Here is an 18,991-nt window from a genome sequence, read left to right as displayed (position 1 = left end):
AATCTCTGAAATCGCTGGACCGATTTTGACGAGACATTTTGTGGTAGGTAGCCTATGTAATGAGGTGTAACTTATAGGTACTTTTATTTTAGAAAAATAAAGTTAAATTTCACGCGAAGGAAGTCGCGTGTAAGTACTAGTCGTACACGCAACTTCGTCCTCGTATATAATATACATAGAATATACACAGATTAATATAAATAAAACAAATCATACTAATGAATACACCCCTCCGATCGATCCCCCGTCCAATTCAAACGGGCCGAGGTTCGAACCACTAGTGGTGCCCTCAGACTAAAGTCGTATTCGTCAGGCAGGAGTTGGCCTTCAGCCGCTCCATAAGTCCTTCCGCGGGTTTAGAGTGCCATCTGCACTCGCCCCCTAACGTCCGGTGAAGCTGTAAAGGCCAGCTGCGGCCAACAGGATTAGAGTAGTCCGAAAAAAAAATGTTTATACCGTGGGAGGAAAACAACCCGCGACCATCGGAAGTGAAGTGGCATGCTAAACCACTAGACCACAGAGTCGTCATATACTGTTTATTGTTTTAATTATTTAAGGATAAATTATGTGAATTGTATTACCATTATTATTTATTTTACCAGGAAAATCTTCGGTAGGTAACAAGGGCGGATGAACAGTTTTACGAGAATTACGAATAATTCCGATTGTGAGTAACCTTGACAGTGACATAGTCATCTCGGCAACTAGTTGTTATACAGCGTAATATAAACACTCGGGATATTATGCATATGAAATTTCGGATACGGATAGGTTCCGGATATAGGAATGATTATTATACCGGATACGGATGGGGATATGAAATTTCAGATTGTCCGTTAGTTTCGGATAATTTCGATTACGGATATTAATTTTTTAAGGATTTTCAAAAGTAAAATACAAATAGCTAATAGAATGGTTACATAACGTGTCTCAATTAGGCTCCGCCCCTATCCGATATTATCCGGAACTTTTATTTCGGTTACGAATATTTTTTTATATCGGATATCCGAAAGTTTCAATTACGATTACGGAGCTCCCTAACATCCCTGATAAACATGAGGCATTTCAATAATAATATCTCAGGACAATTCATACAGCGCCATCTAGTCCTAAGTTAAGCAGAGTTTCTGTTATGGGTACTATACAAGTAATAGATACATACATTTTCTTGTAAATACATACGTAATAGACAGAGACAGAGAAGGAGATTGTTAGTAATGTGGATAAATAATTCCATTGCTAGCAATGTACTAAGACAGGTTGACCACCTCGCGGTTCGCCCTGAAAACCATCTTGTTAAATTCCCGTTGAATTTGCTACGACGGTATAACAGGGACCTACTCATCTTATCATCCTCCACTGGCGCTGCGTCATGTCAGAGTCATATTACCTCTCAAATAAATGGAATAAGGAAGAAGCAGATTTTGAGAAAATAATACATATATACATATACTCTCAATCTCATCTCTCTCTCTCAATCTCATACTCTCAATCAAGTAGCAGAGGGAACGGATTTATTTGTGTGTACTCTATGTGAATTCAGATATTTTGGATTGTATTTTATATATTTTACTATATGCGACTTATTTAAATAAACATATATGTCATTTGTATAAGTTGCGCGCGCAACTGATTATTGTCAATCCGTTGTCTCCTTATGAATTTAAATGAATAAACTGCTCTGCAATTTTATTTTATAAATACATAAATATAATCCTGGTATAGCCTATAACTGATGACCCTATGCTATGTTACCAAACCGCTGTTGTAATATTGATGCACTGTTGTATTGGGCATATGCCTGTAAGGATAGTGTGTATATAAATAAATAAATATAAATATATTTATTGTCAGTTATATATATTTAGATATACATATATATAGATATATATATATTTGAAGCTAGAACAGATTTCTGGGAGTGGTACATCACTCCCAGAAATCTGACAGATATTAAATATAATTAACGAAAATGGGCAACAAAAGGGGAGTTAAAATGAGATCAATTCTTCTACCGTTTGAACAATATCTACAGTATTAAAGATACTTTAACTTTTATAAAACTTTGTATTTATGCAATTTGTTATTTTAATATATATATATAATTAGCTGACCCCACAAACGTTGTTTTGCAATATAAATTAAAAACGCTATTAAAAAAATTAGATTGATGCAATGTGATGGAATGAAAATTTAGGGTTGTATGTCTTTTTCAATAGTAAATCATAATAAAATAAAACTAAATATTATGTGTACAAAATAAAAAAAATCATACTCAGTGGTGGAAACCCTTATCACTTAGGGGTATGATAAATAGTTTGTAGCCGATTCTCAGATCTTCTGTATATGCATATACATTTCTTAACATTGTGATACGAGAATTTTATACATACTCGTATATAAGATGTATAAGAATTTTGTATATGTTTGTCTGTAATCGAATCACGTTGAAACAAAGGATATTGTACAGACGGACAACCATCAGAAACTGTAAATAATTCAACACCTTTAGTTCTAAGAAAAAGTTTCCTACGCAATTATTTACACGTAACTTGAGCTACAGGTGTTGTTTTATACACGATTTTATGATTTTAAATTTGTATTGAAATATAATATTATTACTACTAGTTACGAAAACTGTCTGTCCGCTTATTCTATAGTCCTGGTTCGCCTATTCTATAGTCCTAGTATATATACGTCTCGTCTATAGGCGAGTCCGCCCTACTCTCTCATATATACAAAAAATCATACTCATGTTTCATTGTACGCATGGTTCTCATAGAAATGGTTGTGCCTTGCGAGGTATCGAATCTGCGACCGTCCGAAGTAAGTCGGTGTGCTAAACCGCTAGACCATCGAGACATTAAAAATAAATAAAAATAAATAAAATAAGACCGCCTTTTGTAAAACATTTATTTTCATTGTTTTGTATATGTCCTATGTTTATATGTGCAATAAAGGATACTTTATTATTACATTTACAAATATATGTAGTATATGCTTTAGGATACTTTATTTTATAAAAAATAGATTAAATATGAGAGGTCTGAATTAACGGGTAACCCATGTCACAGTTGGGTTAATTGGCCGTTGGCCTACTGACAGAAAGGTCAAAATGATGCTCCACTGCTGACAGTTCATCTACGTAAAAATCTACTCTGGATGATATATGATTTAATTTAGTAAAATAAGTTCAGAAAAAGTCAAAGTGTCTTTTATAAGAATGGGTATTAAGATACCGAAAGATATACTGGAGTTACCTTTCAATAAATTCAAAACATTTGTTAAATTATATTTATTAAGCAAAGTCTATTACACACTAAACGATTACTTGAGTGACAAACGTTGTTCATGCATGGGATTTTCACTTAATGTTAGACATAAGTACATAAAGTAAATAAATTGGCTACATATTTAAAAAAAACCAGTTGAGTTTCTTGTCAGTTCTTCTCAATTGAATCTGTATACTGAACTGGACGGTAGGCAAAAATATTAATATAAAAAATATATGTTCATAAGCAGCTAAAATGTCCAACATGAATAAGATTATTTTTGATTTGATTTGATTTGATTAGAAGTGTATGGATATACTACTAGTTGATGTACTGGAGGAAGGTATAAGGTTCTATAAAATTAGTTAAACTGGATAAGATGAAAAACACTTTCTAAACATGGTGCAAACATTTCGTAAGAAGCACTAATTATGATGATGGCTTAGGCTTTGAAGCCGGCTACCGCAAGGGAAACCCCAAGTAGCGCCCGTGACTTGTGACATGGGTGTAGGTTTAATAGGCCCTTTTAGAATGTTTTAACACTTACCTTCACTACTTGCAGCTTCCCGCCAGGGCAAACTAAGACCGGGATAAACCCATTACTAATACAATTCACTTTAGTATCCAAAACACGACCGGCACGCTCTGCGCTCGTCGATTGAATGCCGTGGCTCACCCAACGAAAGAGGATTATTCAACTACCGACCTCCGTATTTATAGACCGAAGTCAGTGTAGTAGAGAGAGAAGCGGGGGTAATGGTAATGGGGGTAAATTATCTTATGACAAATAACTTAGTTCGGTCTATAAATACTAGAAAAAAAAATATCATTTAAAATATCGGATTTTTTCTACAATATTGATGTGAACTCTAACAATTTGATTCTTGAATTTTGTTCCTGAAGTTTCTATGTACATATATTATGTATTTAATAATAGAAACTCACAGCACCGTCTAGTCCTAAGATAAGTTGAGATTAAGTTATGGATATTTTTCTTTGAAATTACTAGTTCTGCTACTTTATTCTTCTGGTCTATAGATTATTAGCAGACTCCGCAAACGATGTTTTGCGAAAGAAATTTAAAGCGCTGATAAAAGGGTGAAAATTTAGGATGATATGAATTATTTGCCAAATTATATAAAAAAAATTGACCAAAAAAATGTTAGCTGTGGACAACTCTTATTACTTAGGGATATGAAAAATAGGTAGCAGCCGATTCTCAGACCTACTGAATATATAAACATTTCATAAAAAGTGGTCAAGCCGTTTGATAGCATGGTAACTAACATTGTGGCACAGATCAACTAAACTGATCCTTAATAAAGTATGTAAAACACAAACACTAATATTATAAATAGGTAAAGTTTGTGAGTTTGAATGTTCGGAGAAATCTCCGGTATTAATAATCCTATTTTGAAAAAAAAATTAGTGTTAGATAGCCCATTTATCTATAAAAAAAAATAAAACATCACGCTCCAACCAATAGGAGTGGAGCAGCAATGATTAATGTGGCAAAAACGGGGAAAATATGAAGCGGACGAAGTCGCGTGGATCAACTAACCATTAATAATGTAAGTAAACGTTTTTTTTACGAAAATAATGTAGAATCGACCGAGCTGATCCAATTCCCGCCATAATATCTATCCTTGCTAATTAACCGCTAACATTATTACCAACTAACCGAAGCTGAATCAAGCAACAACGAACTTTAACTGCTATTAATAAGGATGTGAAGACGTGCAAAATTAATTTTGTAATTGAGTGCTTAGTATGCATGAGTCGCGAAACACAATTCTAATATTTTTCGCAAATTAAAGTTAGTTCTGCGTGTAAAGGAACGCCTATCGTTTCGGAGCCTTATTAATATGTATGTATTCTTCGGAACATAATGAACTGAATTGTCCGTTCCGTTCCATTGTTAGATTGTTATTATATATTTTGAATAAGTATAGGGTTTTTTAAGGTTTGGATAAAAGACCAATTAGCTCAGTAACGTATTGTTTTTTTTTTAACTAAATTACGTGTTCGGTCGTCTAGCGATTTAGTATACTGCTTCAAATAAAATTTGGGTTTCAAATACAAAAATCATTTATTCATGTAGGACATTTTAGCCGCTTATGAACGTCAAATTTTTTACATTATAATTTTTTCCCTACCGTCCAGTTCAGTATATAGATCCAATTGAGAAGAACTGGCAAGAAACTCAATTGAATTACTTTTTTTAAAGCCAGTTTATTTGTAAGGTGATCTACCTTACAAATAAACTGGCTTTTGACCCCCTTGTTAGCGATGTAGCATGTCAGGTTGACCTCCACGCGGTTCCTCCTGGTCTAATATGATTCTGGTGAATTTGTCACCTAACCTCATGACGTCATATAATGACGTCATTTATATGCTATGGACTTTACCATAGACTAGGGTGTGACGTATACGGCATGTCCATGTATCGCCATAACGTGCTTCTAACGTTCTCATTGTACTAAAGTATTTTCCCTATTTGTATTAAATACGAAATTATGACGGAAAATATATCTACACAAATAAATAAAACTTAAAAACTTAAGTGTTTGTTTGTTATTTCAAATTAACAGCATTTCACTAAATGCATTTGAAAATATATACGGTACTTATTTTAAAAAACGAATTAAAAGTCTGTCTATCTTTTTTTCATATTTTTTATTCTGAATGGGCTGGACCGATTTTGATGGGACTTTCAATCGCAAATAGCTAATGTTATATGGAATAACTTATTGTAGGCTACTTTTATTTTAGAAATTACATTTCTTTTAATGAAATATAATACGGTTTACATTTATGTCAAAGATTTATTTTAAAATATGTCTATCAGTCTGCTCAGTGTTCTTGCTAATCTTTGAAACGGTACTTACATCGAAATTATTAAATATAGTCAGCATCATTTTTTATTCTTGCTAATATCTGAAACGGCTGGACGCATTTTGACGGCACTATTCCATTTTGTCCCGTCAAAATCGGTCACATATGGTAGGCTACTTTTATTTTATATATGCCGCATTTTGACGAGACTATCCCATTTAGACCCATCAAAATCGGTCAGTTATGGTACGCTACTTTTAATTTAGAATTTTTGTGCGTGAAATTTAAATTAAAATTTCACGCAGTAGAAGTCGCGGGTGAAAGCTAGTAAAATATGTAATGCTATTTCCAACCGACTGCAATGAATAATGCAGTAGTGTGTTTGACACTAATGTACAGCATTTGGCGGAGGTCCAAACGTGTGCCAATACAGACTAAACGGTAGTTAGTAGATATTAATATATTACTACATTATAATAATAATAATAATAATAATAATCTCAGGACAATTCACACAGCGCCATCTAGTCCCAAGTTAAGTTAGCTAAAGCTTGTGTTATGGGTACTAGATAACTGATACAAATACATAGATATTTTTTTTCGTAAATACATACATAATATACATAGAAAATACCCAGACCGATACAAACAATCATACTCGTGAATACAAATGTTTGTGCCGTGCGAGGGATCGAACCCGCGACCATTGGACGTAAAGCGGTGTGCTGGACCGCTATACCACCGAGGTCGCCATCAAAGGGAGATATCTTATTAATATTATAAACGTGACAGTTTGTGAGCATGGATGGACGTTTGTTACTCTTTCACGTAAAAACTACCGTACAAATTTTGATGAAACTTTACAGTAATATAGCTTATACATCAGAATAAGACATAGGCTACAATTTAAGAAGATATTATGTAAATTGGATGAAATATAGTGATAAATGTCAAGTAATTATAATGCAAAGGAAGTTGCAAATGCCGATCCAAACAATCATAGTCATGAATACAAATGTTTGCATCGTGCGAGGAATCGAACCCGCGGCTATTAGAAGTAAAGCGATGTGCTAAACTGCTAGACTACCGAGGACGTCAAAGTATTAGTCAGAATGTGACAGAGTGTTTCAGGCTTTACACTTCGCTAATATTCGTTAATATTACTCCCTAATTATCTTAAAAATGAACCACTTGTGAACAAACTATTCCTCCATGATAGACGTCCAACATATAACCACTATTGTTCGCAATTCAGTAATTTAATTCCGAACCACTGGCGTCCTCTACTATGCGGTTACGAATACTAATGACACGAGAATCGAACCGGTTACCATTAGTTACACCTCAACCCACTGTAATGGTTGTAACCCGTGGTATGTTCCTGCAAACTGACTCTGGCTTCATTTACACCGTATCGTAACAGCATAACCACATGGCGAAATTAGGCCTTAGCGTAACATCAATCTGCAGATTTTCCAAGCAGAAGAGGAAACGCCGCTACACATCCTATGTGGTTGTAGCCCTCTCATGCATAAACGTAATATCTCCTTTGGAAAGTATACACTATATCCTGAGGAAATAAAAACTATCGCTCCTAAGAATATCCTTCAATTCTTGTCCCTCACGGGTCTAGAGAACTTGGAATAAGGGCGAGCACAATAGATCTATACAAGTTGCAGTGTTACAGGTCTTAGCACCTGACAATAGCCCAAACCCCCTGAATAAAAAAAAAATAGCATAGTTGGTAGATACAATATTTTTTTTATTTGAAATGGCTAGACCGATTTTGACGGGACTTTTATTGGCAGGTAGCTGATGTAATAAGGAGTAACTTAGGCTACTTTTATTTTAGAAAAATAAAGTTAAATTCCATGCGGACGAAAACGAGGGAACAGCTAATATATTATACCATCCAGATCTACGTGTTTTCATCAATTAGACATCAATACAGTACAGCGATATGTTACACGTGCCACGCGATAAGAGTTCTGGGAAGGACAGCTACAAGGACTAAGAGTGCCACGTGTAGAAAGTACTAAAAATAAACTAAATATACTGCTCCATTACTAATATTATAAATGCGAAAGTTTGTGCGTATGGATGGATGGATGGATATTTGTCACTCTGTCACACAAAAACTACTGAACTAATTTTGACGAAATTTTACAATAATATAGAATAGAAAAGATCTCTTTCAGAGATCCCACCCTTGCTCACATTTTTATTTACAAACTAGCTGTGGCCGCGACTTCGTCCGCGTGGAATTTAACTTTATATTTTTTTTAAAAGATTTCTTTTTAAATAAAAGTAGTCTAAGTTACTCCTTATCAGCTGCCAAGAAAACTCCCGTCAAAATCGGTTCATCCATTTCAGAGATTAGCCGGAACAGACAGACAGACAAAAATGGTAAAAAAAATTATTTTGGTGTATGTACCGTATTTATATTCATATGCAAGTAGTAAAAAACGGTTATTTCAATATTACAAACAGACACTCTAATTTTATTTATATGTATAGATTCTAACTATGTAATAGTTTGAGAGTTCGCTGCGGTGTGAGTGAGTGATTATAACCGCAGATAACTATGGACTATTTGAGCATTAATTACCGAGTTTAGATTCAACAGCACGCTTCAGCGCTCCCACGTTGCGTGGAGATCGTATCGTTTAGATTGCAGCCGATTGTCAACAAAGACCCGGTTGCTGTATACTATTATAGTTGAAACGGCCGCGATGGTTTACGGCCGGTTTAGCACACGGCTTCACTTATCGCGGTTCGATTCTCGCGAACAGAGTTGTTAGTATGATTGATTTTATTAGTTTTGGTGTTCTATATGTGTTATATATGTACTTGTGTTTAACAAAAAAAAAATGTTTTTAAGTATATTTCTATAGATATATGTATGTCTATCTGGAACCATAAAAATAATAATGTAGAATAATCTTTTTGCAATCGGTTCAGTAGTTTAGGAGTCCATCGCGGACAAACAACGTGACACGTAATTTTTATATATAAAGATTAAACTACATTATTCTTTTCAAAATGCACACAAGTGCAACTTGATCTAACTTGAAAGATAGGATAGCTTACATCTCAATTTATAGTCGCAATATTATTTTATTCAAGAACCTTAGCCACAGAAACGTGTGGCCGGGTCTGCTATATAAATATATAAATTTTGAAACAATAACTCTAGTCTAATAGTATAGCGGATTAGCCCATCGTTTTAGATGGTTGCAAGTTCGATTTATTGCACGGTGCAAACATTTGTATTCATTAGTATAATTGTTTGCACTTGTCTAGGTAGTTTCTATGTATATTATGTATGTATTTACAAAAAATATATATCTAAACATTTATATTAGTTGTCTAGTACCACGACACAAGCTTTGCTTACACTGGGTTTAGATGGAGCTGTGTTAATTATCTAAGGTTATTTATTATTTATCCAAAATAGATACTTTCGAAAAATGTTAGGAATATCATGGACGGAGCGCCGCACTAATGCATCTGTTTTGGAACAACTGGGTATCAGAACCCGTCTCTCTACTGTGTGCTTCCAGCGTCTGCTACCTTTTTTCGGCTACGTGGCCCGCAGAAAACCAAATAATTTGGAAAAAATATAATGTTGGGCCACGTGGACGGTAGAAGGGGCAGAGGTAGGGCACCTGCACGTTGGACTGATCCTGTACGAGAAGCAGTCAAACAAAATATACAGTCGCCGGTCCATTTAGCACAAGATAGAAATGCCTGGAGAGTATTGTTTGGAAGGAGCATTCCTGATGGTCACGACCCTCAGTCTTGAGGAACCGACAAAGAAGATGAATTTATTATTTATAGAAGTTTTTAAGTTCATATAATGCTATAAGAACTGTACTTCTACGCTGTACTATGTTGTGCTGTATAAATGATTATTAATACCTACAAGCTGCCCTCCCGGCTTCGCACAGTTGTACATGTAATACATACATAAACCTTACTCTATCTATTGCTAAAAACTGCATTAAAATCGGTTGCGTAGTTAAAATATGTAAGAGAACAGCAACTTCTTCCTTATCTCATTTATTTGGGGTCGGCGTAACATGTTTTTCTCTTCCATTCATCGTAGAATATATAATATAATATTAATGTGTGAAGCATAAACTTTGTTCCCCTTTTTACGAACATTTTATTGAATTGGACTTTTAATGGCAAGTAGCTGATGTAATAAGAAGTAACTTAGGCTACTTTTATTTTAGAAAAATTCTCTAATTAACTTTTTTGTTAAATTCCACGCGGACGAAGTCGCAGGCACAGCTGGTTAAGTAATAAATAAAATAGGCATATCTATTTTATTGAAGGTCATAGTACATATATCAGCGTTTTTAATCTCTTCTTATCGATTGCATAGACTATTTAATCGCTACATAAATATTATTAGAATTTTTTTATACGATGGTCGCAAAGAATTATACGGATCGTATGATGGTAAATGGTTACCGTAGTGTATGAACGCCTGAAAAACCAGGCGCACGTACGGGGTGTCCGATGGTCTCGGGTTTGAGTCCTCGCGCAGGTATTCGTATTTATGAGTACGATCGCCATACCTGATATGCTTTTACTGAACATAGATGTACTATGTGGCGTATGCTGTTTTTATTCTTGTCTTTACATAGAATAAAAATCAAATAAAATCAAAGAGAAACAATACCATTCCGTTATTATCCCTTAAAAAGAGATAATAACCAAATGGTTTAATAGAATGGTGATAAATTCATTTGGATTTATCATGATGGTTTCCAGAGGGAAAATCCCTCTCTTTGTATATAATGTATGTATTTACAAAAAAAAAACTGTATCTAAGTATTTGCATCAGTTATCTAATACCTATAATACAAGCGTAGACACTTTGGGGAAAAGTTTCTATCTCTTCAGGATAGTGTACTTTCGAAAGGAGATATTTCAGTCTACCTAAAATGTGGCACAGGAAGTAGTGTGTGGGTCACAGAAATGAAAATAATGAAAGTAAGACTTATGTACTTACGCAGTGGGTCTAGCGAGATCGTAATACCGATGTTTTTTGCTTTCAATGGCACTCAATCTAAAATTGCGTGGCACAGGTAGTGGTGTGTGGGTCACAGAAATGAAAATAATGAAAGTAAGACTTATGTACTTACGCAGTGGGTCTAGTGAGACCGTAATACCGGTGTTCAGTATAGAATATTGCACCGTTAACGGCTGTAGCGAACTGATGAGCCAGCCCGCCGCTCACCCATCCTGGTGATATCGACCATTCACCACCCACGAAGACGACAATCGTGGGAGCATCTATCACTGCGAATTCGTCGTTGTAATAGAATCGCTGGAAATTTATACATTTTTTACACTTTCATGTTTTCCAAAACAAAAATTAAGATTCAGGATTCTTCATTTGTAAACGATGCGTGATTACATAAGGTGTTATACATATAGAAGGAATTTGTCCGACGTGTAGCCTAGATGGCATACAACATACTTATGCTACAAAAAATATTAAATTTAAATGTTAAACAATAAAAAAAAAAGAATGATGTAGTAATAATACAAAAACTATTACTGAAGTATATGTAATATAAAACTAACAATAATAATAATAACATTAGTCAATCAACAACCTCTTTAATTTATATCTAATCTAGCTTTTCGCCCCGGCTTCGCCCGGGTATACATTACTCTAGAATAACTCTATGTATTAAAAACAAAACGCTTCAAAATCCGTTGCGAAGTTTTAAAGATTTAAGCATACATAGGAACGGACAGATTGCGACAGCGACTTTATTTTATACTATGTAATGATACAAGACCAAGTGTAATCCCGTTATTAATAATAAAAACAAAACATTAGTCCTTTACGTATTTAGGTAACTTATTTTATTTTTGGTCCCATACATAATATACTGTCATATGTATAATAATAAATAATGTCACATTGGTAATCAGGTTTTAACACGTATAATTTAATAAATTATTAAATTATTAATGTTAAAACTAACGAATTTTATAATAAATACCTTTATTTACTATGCTCCTGTATTTACCATAAAATGTGTAGGAATAAAGACAATATTTTAAGAAAGGTGTTACAAATGAATTCGTATAGATCCAAAAAAGAGATGGATGGAATGTGTGAAAGCTGCAGCCATCAGCATTAGAGTAGTCCGAAAGAAGCTTAATAAGTAAGTTAATTTCTTACCATTTGGAATGTTTCATTGTTGTGTGCCATGAAATGATTCAATCTGACGTTGAACCAGTGTTCATGTACGTATGATCTGGAGTTTGTGTTTGGAGGAGGCGGCTCGACGGTCCGCATGCCCATAGAGGGCGCCACTAGCAGTGCTACCAGAATATACCCTGAAAGTTTTTTTTTATTAATTTTATTTGTTTCTCCATTGTGTTTATTATCACATTTTTTGGATTATGATATTAACTAGTACTTCAGATGCGATTTGATACGGCCAAAGTTTTAATTGTTTAATGTGTTCCTCTCGAGGGGATGTTAAATTACGAAATAAATACATATATATTATATTATTCTCTACCCAAAGGTCGTCTGGAAGAAATCGTTTAAGCGATAAAACCGCCTTTTGTACCTAGATACTATGAATATTGTTTTGTTTTTTGTATTTTTAAGGTGCAATAAAGAGTTATAAATAAATAAATAAAATAATATAAATTATATTTTATATATATTAGTTAGCAGTTAATACTTAGATATATATGAACTTAAATATATTATATATAATTATGCTTGTGTTTCGATCCGTTGTCTATTTTTAATGTATATAAAATTAAACGTTTATACAATTTTTTTGTAATTGTTTATATATATATTGAGGACTTATGTATATTTGAATAAAAATTTAAAGGACAATATATGAATATATATATATATATATACATATATATTTCTATTTAATTTAAATATAATAATGTTGCGATTTTGCATATTTTTATGTTTGTTGATCTTTTTGAGGTTAGCATACCTCGATTGTTAACTGTAAACCAGTTAACAATCGAGGTATGATAACCCTACACACCCTACTTCTAATGGTCGCTGTTCTAATGGATGATAATGGTATGGTTCACCCGCCTGCACTAACAGTTTACACTGGCGGGGCACGAGTGGAGGATGATAAGATGAGCATGAGGTCAGGTCAGTTAGCACATTGTGACAAATTCACCAGGAACTTATCACAATGGCTTCCAGGGCGAACCCCGTAGAGGGCAACCTAAACATGGTACATTGTTAGCAATAGGGTTATCAGTCCACATTACCAATAATACCATTCCAGTGTTATTAGTAATGTGAACTGACAGTTAATGCTAATAATCTCTTCTTATATTAAGTTTATATAAACAATTATGGTAAACAAACTATACTATTACTATTATTGTATTGTAAAAATGTATAATATTAATTTTAAAAGAATACGAGCTAAGTTTCTTGTCAGTTCTTCTATCTCGAAATCATTCCGAACTGACGGTAGATTTGACATATCGTAAGTCTATAATAGACCTACATGAATAAAGATATTTTGATTTTTTTCATATAGTAATAATCCTGGACAATCTATACAGTGCCTTCTAGTCCCAAGCTTGTGTTATGGGAACTAGACAAGTGATAGAAATTCTTACACAAATAATTTTCATCGTACGAGGAATCGAACCCACAACTAGCGCATATAAAACAGTGTGCTACACCGTTAAATCATATCTAAATCATAAAGCCATTATAGCTACAATGTAGCTAATACATCAGAATAGCACAGGCTATAAATATCATGCGAATGCATCTTTGACTTGGTGTAGTGTTTTGAGTAGTCATGCTCACTAAAATGTCCAGACTTGTGGCGGCGTGGCGGGCCGGGTCATTGGGCTCCCTAAAATATGGTCGAGCGCAGTGATGGCTGGCTCATCCGTCATACTCGTGAACTGGTCTGCTCTAATCACTATGACTGATTTGTTATATATATTCAATATTTTTTCTATTTGAGTATTTAATTAAATTAGTGCTAATTGGTGGTTTGTATTCACACACTTAAACTTAAAAATGTAAAGTAATAATAAAATTATTTAAAAGAGCAACACGCAAGTTTCTTGCTCGTTCTTCTTGTGATGAGACAGCTTTCCGAACGAGCGGTAGATTAAAAAATGTAATGACTATTCAAAAGTGCTTCAATGTAAGTTTATTTGAATAAATGATTTTCTATTCTATTCTATTCAAATGAAACCGCGGGCACAGCTAGTATATAATATAATTAAAAGTACTCACACATAATGTTCAGTTCACACAATTATAAATGTTATAACCACATAACATGAAATAATGTTTATTCACGTATTTAGCATATAGACCTGTACCATTCAATGATAATAATTAAAAGATAACGGCCCTATATTGCGATAAGGAGATAAAAAGTACAATTCAATGTTTACAATTATTTTCTATGTATTTGTTTGCTGTAAACCTGTATTTATTTTAATTTTTATATCTAAACAGGCCAGTTTACAATTATTAAGGAACTAGTTGAGCACGCGGTTTCACCTGCATGAAATTTACAGCCATAGGCTATAAATTAATAAAGAATAATATATATATTATTCTGATGTATAAGCTATATTACTGTAAAGTTTCATCAATATCCGTTCAGTAGTTTTTGCGTGAAAGAATAACAAACATCCATCCATACTCGCGAACTTTCGCGTTTACAATATTAACTAGATGTGCCCGCGGTTTCATCCGCTTTAAATTTCAGTATATAAATTTACATAAAAAATATAACCTTTGCGTTATTTTGATGCATAAGCTATATTAGTGTAAAGTTTCATCAAAATCCGTTCAGTAGTTTTTGTGTGAGAGAGTAATAAACATCCATCCCTTTCGCACTAACTAATCTACAACACTCATGAACTTTCGCATTTATAATATTAATAATAAGACCTATATATTAATACTTTTTACGATTGCACCGGAGGTGTATGAAATTTCACACACTTATAATTTACATAAAGGAATGCAGAATGCTTATACTATTATAAAAAAAAAAACACTACCCACACTACCATGTAGATCTTGACACGTACGCATATATACATACTCTTTGGTTTATTATTAAAGTCTGTGGTCAAATTGGGAATAGATTAGTTAGTAATACCACAGATAATATAATATTACATAGTAATACTGTTTTTGTTTAATATTATTTGTCTATAGTCTTACTGAATGTCAAAGATAACCATAATAAATTCACTAATATCGGTCGAATTTCAACTACGGGACGAACACTAGTTTATTTCAACACCATAAAAATTATATAAATAACATGTTTGGATCTAAAACAATTACATCTGGTACCTATATAGAATTGTTACAATGTTAGTTTTTTTTTTACACAGGGGACAAACTAACACAGGGGACAAACGAGCATGTTGTCGGCCTTTTAAAAAGTAATAAGCTCACCTGATGATTTTGTTGAAATTATATATGTAATTAATACCTATTTTTATACTCCTAAGTAACGTATTGGTAACATAAATTTATTGGCAAAAATTTTATTTTAATAAGTTTATGATTTGGCATAAAGTCCTCGAGTGGCGACCACGGACCGGAAGACGCAACGTTGGGAAGGGAATGCCTCCAGCAAGGTGGACCGATGATCTGGTCAGGATCATTGGAAGGCGATGGATGCGAGCAGCGCAGGACCGATCGTCGTGTAGGGGGGAGGTCTATGTCCAGCAGAGGACGTCTTCCGGGCTGAAATGATGATGATGATGATGATGATTCAGCATTAAAAATCACATACAACTCTGTATCACCTTTATACCATTCTATACCTCTTTTTTTCAGACTACTCTAATGCTGTTGGCCGCAGCTGGCTTTTACAGCTTCACTGAACGATAGAGGGCGAGTTCAGATGGCACTCCAAACCCGCGGAAGGACTTATGGAGCGGCTGAAGGCCAACTCCCGCCTGACGGATACGACTTTAGTCTGAGGGCACCACTAGGGGTTCGAACCTCGGCTCAGGCCGTCGTAATATCGATCCCCGTTTGAATTGGACGGGGGATCGATCAGAGGGGGATATTAATTTATATGGCAAAACAACGTTTGTCAGATCAGCAAGTATTATTGTAATATTCATATATATATACAAAGAAATCCCAATCAACCGGTGACTGCGGAAGATATTATTGAAATATATTAATAATAATTGATATTTTAGCTTATATTCTCATCACACCTAAATGCTACGAAAATATCAAATGTCATGACAATCTTTTAAGCTGTTGATGCATGAAAAACTAACTGATGTCCGCATTTTTATTAGTTAATATTGAAATTGCGATGTTTTATGTCAATTGATAAAATGAGCAGGTTATCGCCGATGTTATCTAATAAATATATTAGTCTATCTTCGAACAATTTGATATCTTTTTGTGTATATTCAAATAGTTTGAATGGATTCTACTAATTATTGTGATAACATTGCCAACAAACTGTTCTGCAGTTTGGCGAGTCATTGTATAAAATATGTACCTATTATTATTAATTCAAATTAAATAATCATTTATTCATGAACGATAATTTTTATTATTATTGTGTACGGCTCGTTTTAGGAAAGGAAAAAACTAATATAAAAGCTGAACAGAAAAAAATGATTATTGCAAAATTTATGAATATATATAATGACACGTAAAAATACGACATTCTCTCTTTTCAAAAAATTGTTGAGGTTTTATGTACAAAACTTTTCAGAAAAAAGAATTGTACATAAAACCTCATCAATTACAGTTTTCCCTACCGTCCATACAGATTCAATTAAGAACAACTGGCAAGAAAGTCCATTGAATTTTTTATGATAATTATTTTTTTAAAAAGCTAGTTTATTCACAATGTTTATTTATTTTGTATTGTGCATGAACGACTATTGCCATGCACTCTCATTAGTCAAGTAATCGTTTAGTGAGTAATAAGCTTTGCTTAGTAAATATGATTAACTGATGTTTTGAATTTATTTTAAGGGTAATTCCAGTATTAAATGAATAAATAAAAAATGCTGATTTTTAAGCCTAATACAGGATAGACGAATTCATTGATGACAACATATAAATAATTAGTTTATTAGCATACAACGTTATTATTTATTTAACTCATTGCTTTCTTGATTTCATTATTTTAGCAATATGAAAGCATAGCGGTTTTTGTATTGATTGCCGCATGCATTTTTATGTAAAATGTGAATACTATAACTATCAGATGGCAATTGTGAGTAGCTATGACGTGGTCTGGTGTTTTGAGTAGTCATGCTCACTAAAATGTCCAGACTTGTGGCGGCGTGGTGGGCCGTGTCATTGGGCTCCCTAAAATATGGTCTAGCGCAGTGATGGCTAGTTCGTCCGTCATACTCGTGAACGGGTGCTGCAGGAGACTGGTCTGCTCTAATCACTATGACTGATTTCTTCTTATTAATTGTTTAACCAGTTGTGGTGTATTCAATATATTTTCTATTTGATTATTTAATTGAATGAGTGCTAAATTGTAAAGTAAGAATAAAATTATTTAAAAGAGCAACACACAAGTTTCTTGATCGTTTTTCTTGTGATGAGACAGATTCCGAATGAACGGTAGATTAAAAAAAATGTAATGACTATGCAAAAGTTTATTTGAATAAATGATTTTCTATTCTATTCTATTATTCTATACTGCGCTGACTCTGTCTGAATTTGGCAGAGTGGTGAGCTGGCAATGTGGTATGTGTTGCCATCCATCCATATAAAGAAAGAAGAAAAGAAATAAAGAAAATACTTTAATATGATACTCATAAAATATGCAACAATAATAATTTTTAATAACAATTTGGATCATTATGGTACCAATTAGCTTTTTTTTTGTATATGTTAATGAAATGGTGCACCCGCCTGCGCTAGCGGTTTACGCTGGCGGGGCACCAGTGGAAGATGATAAGATGAGAATGAGGTCAGGTCAGTTAGGACATCCTGATAAATTCATCTGGAATTTATCAAATGGTTTCCAGGGGGAACCGCGTGGAGGTCAACCTGACGTGGTACATTGCTAGCAATGGGGTCGAGAGTCCACATTACTAACAATCCCTTTCCCCCTACCAATTAGGTTGAGACCTAGAAGACGATGAAGAATAAATGTTAGCGGATTCTCAGACCTACCGGATATGCACACAAAATTTCATACAAATCGGTAAAGCCGTTTCGGTGGAGTTTGGTAACGAGTCCGTGATAAGTGGTCTCGGACAGTATTATTATACACCAACCACGGCTCCGTACAGTGCCGTGATCACAGAAACAATTTCAATATATATTAGTATATAATATTAATTCGTATGTATGTTAGTCTATAAGGTATTTATCTAGATGACACGAGAATTATACATATATATGTATATATATTCGACGACGACGGTGGTCTAGCGGTCTAGCACACCGCTTTACGTCCGATGGTCGCGGGTTCGATTCCTCGCACGGCACAAACATTTGTATTCATGAGTATGATTGTTTGTATCGGTCTGGGTATTTTCTATGTATAATAAGTATGTATTTACGAAAAAAAAAATATCTATGTACTTGTATCAGTTATCTAGTACCCATAACACAAGCTTTAGCTAGCTTAACTTGGGTCTAGATGGCGCTGTGTGAATTGTCCTGAGATTATTATTATTATTATTATTATATAGTAACTGTCGCGGCAAACGTTGTTTTGCCAGAAAATTAATGTTTATTGTTCGCTAATAATAAATTGGAGTTGGTTGTAGAAGGTTGAAATTTTAGGGCTGTATGTATTTTTTAATGACAAATAAAACCAAAAATTTGTCGAAAAAATTAAATAAAAATTCAG

General features: G+C 33.9%; 1 protein-coding gene across 1 annotated transcript in view; it reads right to left on the bottom strand.

The window, feature by feature from the left end:
• LOC131848709 (putative serine protease K12H4.7) overlaps positions 1 to 13,397 on the bottom strand; it is a 33,143-nt gene extending 19,746 nt beyond the window's left edge. Inside the window, exons 1-3 of the mRNA XM_059198649.1 lie at positions 13,340 to 13,397; positions 12,319 to 12,509; positions 11,264 to 11,448 (exon numbers count right to left, since the gene is read on the bottom strand). Coding sequence (XP_059054632.1) covers positions 11,264 to 11,448; positions 12,319 to 12,509; positions 13,340 to 13,397 — 434 coding nt within the window. The remainder of the gene's footprint in view (positions 1 to 11,263; positions 11,449 to 12,318; positions 12,510 to 13,339) is intronic.
• Positions 13,398 to 18,991: the final 5,594 nt, after the last annotated feature.

This window comes from Achroia grisella, unplaced genomic scaffold, assembly GCF_030625045.1.
Source record: "Achroia grisella isolate CSIRO2021 unplaced genomic scaffold, CSIRO_AGI_Agris_v1 utg1090, whole genome shotgun sequence".
Classification (NCBI taxonomy): Eukaryota; Metazoa; Arthropoda; class Insecta; order Lepidoptera; family Pyralidae; genus Achroia; species Achroia grisella.
The sequence above is the reverse complement of the archived record's forward strand: the minus strand, read 5'-3'. Positions and strand labels throughout refer to the sequence as shown.